The sequence below is a fragment of the Puntigrus tetrazona genome, unplaced genomic scaffold (assembly GCF_018831695.1).
Source record: "Puntigrus tetrazona isolate hp1 unplaced genomic scaffold, ASM1883169v1 S000000746, whole genome shotgun sequence".
Classification (NCBI taxonomy): domain Eukaryota; kingdom Metazoa; phylum Chordata; class Actinopteri; order Cypriniformes; family Cyprinidae; genus Puntigrus; species Puntigrus tetrazona.
The window spans coordinates 2207501-2212500 of NW_025048355.1; the positions used below are offsets into that span (position 1 = coordinate 2207501).

Below are 5000 nucleotides of genomic sequence, written 5' to 3' on the forward strand. Positions count from 1 at the left end.
ACATTCGCCGTTTTTTAAATTTCCCTTGTTTTGTGCTGCAATAATACACATTCATACCATCAACATGATCCGCTCCAGAAGTGTGAGGGATGAGGATTTTTTTGACACTAGTATAACTCCACAGACTAGTATTTTTGACACCAATGGCGTTTCATACAAACCCAGACCCAAAATTAGCCAAACAGGAAATGTAACATTTTTAAATGATTATCTCTCTTATAAAATACTTGACTTTTTTTTTTTTTTTTAAATGCAAATTTGGTTCCTTTCCTACAAACTCTAGCTTATTCAGTCTCTCTCGAGTCTTAAAGGACCTGACGGCGTCACGAGGGTTAAAGACCACCGAGACCATTAACAATCAGGAACGTGTGTTTTCGTTCCATCACAGTAATTATTTTCTCTTCAAAGCCTCCCCGATAACAACATTATTGATGAACTTCTCCTGCGACACCCAAAGCTCGGCGTACATCTTCATTCCTGAACGAGCCATTACACGATTAACTCACAGAGAGCCATTAAGAGCTCGAAAAACCAGCCTCAGCGCCACAAATCACTGCAGATCCCTGCCTGACTCAGACCGGTGTGTTTTACAGCCGCACGATTCTACGAGATCCTCATGTTCATTAGTGTAGCAGCGGATTGTGTGTGCATTCCCTCTTAGTTCACGTCAGACCGGACCCGAGATGATCTAATCTTCAAATCTGTAGCAGGAAATATCAATATATCAACATGTATATCTCAAAGGTGGCCAAAATCAGAAGATATTTGTGTTCATAATTGTGTGCATCAAGCAAAAAGTCCAGCGGGAGTTAAAGTGGCTATATTTGTAATGAGAAACATGAATAAATAAATCAAGAAATTAAAATAATAATAATAATAATAATAATAATAATATATATATATATATATATATATATATATATATATATATATATATATATATATATATATATTTATTTATTTATTATTATTATTATTATAGAAAAATGGATAGGTACAGATAGAAAAATGATTATAAAAACATAAAAATAAATAAAAGTTTATTTTTAAAAATCCAACAAAAGTTAAGATTCGTGAATGAGAAACGAGTTTAAAATAAAATCAATAAAAGTGTATTTTTGATTTTTATTTCAGTGCCACTTCACTGAAAAACTAAAGACTCAAGGAGTTATAAAGATCTCCTAGAGGAGTTACAATCATCACAGTCTATTAAAATAAGCTTGTACAGATCTGGATGTATGGAGAGATAATGTCTGTTTGTGTTTGTGTTCAGTGATGATCTGTATCTCTGACAGGAAGCTCAAATAAACCATTGGTGAAGATGGTTTCGCTTTACTGCAGACGGATCAACACTGGGGCGTGGCTACACTGCTGCCACGGCAACCAGAGCATTATGCAAATCCCCCCATATCTACAGGCAACCGCAGCGAAGGCCCCGCCCACAGCAACAGCTCACACACACACACACACACACACACACACACACACACACACACACACACACACACACACACACAGCCTCAGCACTGAACCACTCCACTGCTGAAGGGAGAGTTAATGGAAAATAAATAAATAAAATTAAATGTATACATAAATGAATTGTTATTTTAGCTTATTCCTAAAGCAATATTTTTAATTTTCATTACTTATAAGGGCTGATATAACTAAAACTAAATAAAACTAATAAAAACACATAATAAGTTTAACTAAAAAATATATATATTAAAAAGATTATATATAATTATATATAAAAAAAAAAAATATATATATATATATATATATATATATATATATATATATATATATATATATATATATATATATATATATATATATTCTAAATAAACAAAAACTATAAAATATATAAATGATACAAAAAAATAGTAATTATTTAGCATTTTGCATATACTATGATAATAAAGTTTGGGGTTTGTAAGATTTGAATGTTTCAGAAAGAAGTTTCTTCTGCTCTCAAAGACTGCATTTATTTGATCAAAAATCATGAAATATTATAATGACTTTAAACGGCTTTTTTCTTAGTGAACGTGTGTTGAACTGTAATTTATTTCTGTGTATTTTCAGCATCATTACTCCAGTCTTCAGAAATCATTCTAATAAACCGATCTGCTGCTTTCTGATTATTACCCGTACTGAAAACGGTCGTGCCGCTCATTGTTTTTGGGATGCATTGTATTCATCACAGATGAGCAGAAACGTCTGGTTACGCCCGGTACCTGAGAGCCGGTCTCGGTGATGGCGATGAGCAGCTTCTCCACGGCGCTCTGCAGGCGTGTGCTGAGGCTCATCAGAAGCTCCTCCCCCTCCGGCAGCGGCTCCGCCCCCTGGACCGCCAGCTCCCGCCCTTCGCCGGCGCCGGCTGAAAACAGGCTGCCGTCATCAGCTCCGGTTTCTGCGCTGAAGAAAGTCTCCGAGGACACGTCTGCGAGCGAGACACAAAACAAAACAAGTGATCCAGAGCCTTTATAGCTGAACCCATCAGCACACAGCTTTCTGAGAACAACAGCACAGATATAAGAGATTAAGAGTCGGTGAACTGCAGATGAATGGATGAAATGACAAAAGATTAAAAAAGACACATGAATGAGTCGCTCGGATGATCTCACACAATAAACACGGGGTCTTTTGTGTGTTTTGGGTGTTGAGTTACAGGAGTGTCCGTGGTGTGATACCGTATAGATTTCATATCAGGGCTAATAGAGTTATTGTGGCTATCATATTACACTAAAACCAGGAAAAAATATAAAACCATAATACATACACGTTAAAAAAAGACTAAAGCTACTAAAAAAAAAAGACAAAAACATGATTAAAACTTCAACTAAAATTACAATAAATATTATTTAGAAACAAAGTACAACAAAAAAAATAATAGTAAAAAACGTAATGGTGTCTAAAGGACACTAAAACTACAAAAATGGTGGTAAATAATCAATAAAATAAAAAAACAATTCAAAACATTACTAAAACACGAAACTGACTCGACTATTGATTTTACTGGTCGATCGTTTTAAGCATTAGCTGACTATTTGCACGATTACTAATCAACCATTCGAATCATTATTAGGAGTTCATTTCATTGCCTATATCTTAATAAACGCTCAAGTGCACAAAGCTTGCCACAATGGTGAACGGTGAACGGTAAGGAGACGTTAACGGTTCATTATTCATATTGAAGTATGAAGTAACGTTTTCTTTAAAAGCTGGCGACACGCTCTCATCTCTTCAGGGAGGCGCCTGTAGTCATGTTTCGTACAATATTTGTTTATTTATTATTAATAAAGTACATAAAAACTGATTCAAAATAATAAAAACTAGTAATACCTCAATGACACTATAATTGCAGTAAAACATAACTAAATTAACTAAATTAACTAAATTGTTAAAAAAATAAATAATACAATTTAATAATAATAATAGTATCTCAAAACTACACACACAAAATACTAAAACTTTAAAGTAAAAAATATATATATATATATATATATATATATATATATATATATATATATATATATATACACACACACACACACACACATTTATTTATAAATAAATATTAAAAATGAACGATTTGAAATAATAATACAAATCCTAAATGCCTCAGTGACACTAAAACTAAAATGAAAAGAAATAATAAAAATGATATATAAGATAAAAGCTAGGTATTTAATATAATTAAACCTGTAGGCGTGTGTGAGCTGAAACACACCTGTACACGGGTCACATGACCTCACCTTCACAGCAAACACCTCTATGTGAAGACAATGAGTCAACAGAGAAGAAGAAACGAGACGGACAGGATCTGATGCGGCTTCACTGGTTCCTGCAGGAGCACTCATCAATTAAAGCGTCCCGTCATCTGTTATTAACTCGTCACGTCCTCCTTTAAACGTGTCTACACCTTCGACTGAACCGAGTCATTAATCACTCATCCCCATGTCGTCCCAAAGCCAGCGCAGCGGGACAGACGCAAGCCTCCCGGGTTTCATCTAAAACATCTTAAACTGTGCTTCAAACCTCACAGCCAATCAGCAGCGAGTGAGCGCGGGCTCTATCTGGGAGTGCACCGATCTCATGAATATTAAAGCTTCGTATCATCATTAAATGCACATAGTGAGCGACGTCCCCGTGGTGGGAATAGAAACCGTCTCCAAATTCGAAATTTAGCCATCGCAGCTAGTTTAAGATGAAGACGCGTAATTAACCCTTTAACGCAGCGTTGTTGAGAATCCCCTGATGATTTCGGTTTAATTTAAAACCAAACCAGACTGAGAGGTAGCCAAGTCACCGCATAGCAACACCCTAGCAACCACCCCGGGTAACCTAGCAACCACCAGGACCGGGACAATACACGGGTGCATCGCAAATCAAAAAAAAATTGTCAGCATCGGCTCTGAGATTTTCTGAATGCATGACGATTCTTTCCGGAATTGATTCTAAGCTTAGCTTTGAACAGAAGTAGAGCGCCACCTGCTGTTAAAATATACACTCTCTGTATTCTGAATGGATTCTGCATCTCTGTATTGTCCCGGGCCTAGCCCCCTTCCATCTCCTGACCAGTCTTACTGGACGCCTCCAGGATGCCCTCCACATGACGGCCGATGGTCTCCTCCGCCGCCGCCGTCGTCTTCAGGACCTCCATCAGCACCAGACGCAGACGAGAGTTCATCTGACGCAGATCATCCCTGAGAGACAGAACCAGAAACACACTGAACCAATCCCTCCAGGTCAAAAAAGAAATAAGTCATACTCTTATTAAATCAGAAACATTTTAAATGAAAAAAATAAATAAAATCTAAATAACATTTATTAAAAGTCGGTTTTTTTACAATTTTAAATACTTTCAAAACACAAAATAAAAATGAATTATTTAACATTTTCAAAGAATAAAAATCATAAAAATGTCAAATTAAAATAATAACAAATCAAAATAATTTACAAAAAAGTAAAACAATGTAACAATTAATATATGAAAAACA

The 5000-nt window shown here is 35.5% G+C and overlaps 1 protein-coding gene across 1 annotated transcript in view; it reads right to left on the minus strand.

The window, feature by feature from the left end:
- The window catches only part of akap9 (A kinase (PRKA) anchor protein 9), an 84758-nt gene that overhangs the window by 39872 nt on the left and 39886 nt on the right, over positions 1-5000 (minus strand). The window contains exons 18-19 of the mRNA XM_043233027.1: positions 4579-4706; positions 2235-2440 (exon numbers count right to left, since the gene is read on the minus strand). Of these exons, the coding sequence (XP_043088962.1) occupies positions 2235-2440; positions 4579-4706 (334 nt within the window). The remainder of the gene's footprint in view (positions 1-2234; positions 2441-4578; positions 4707-5000) is intronic.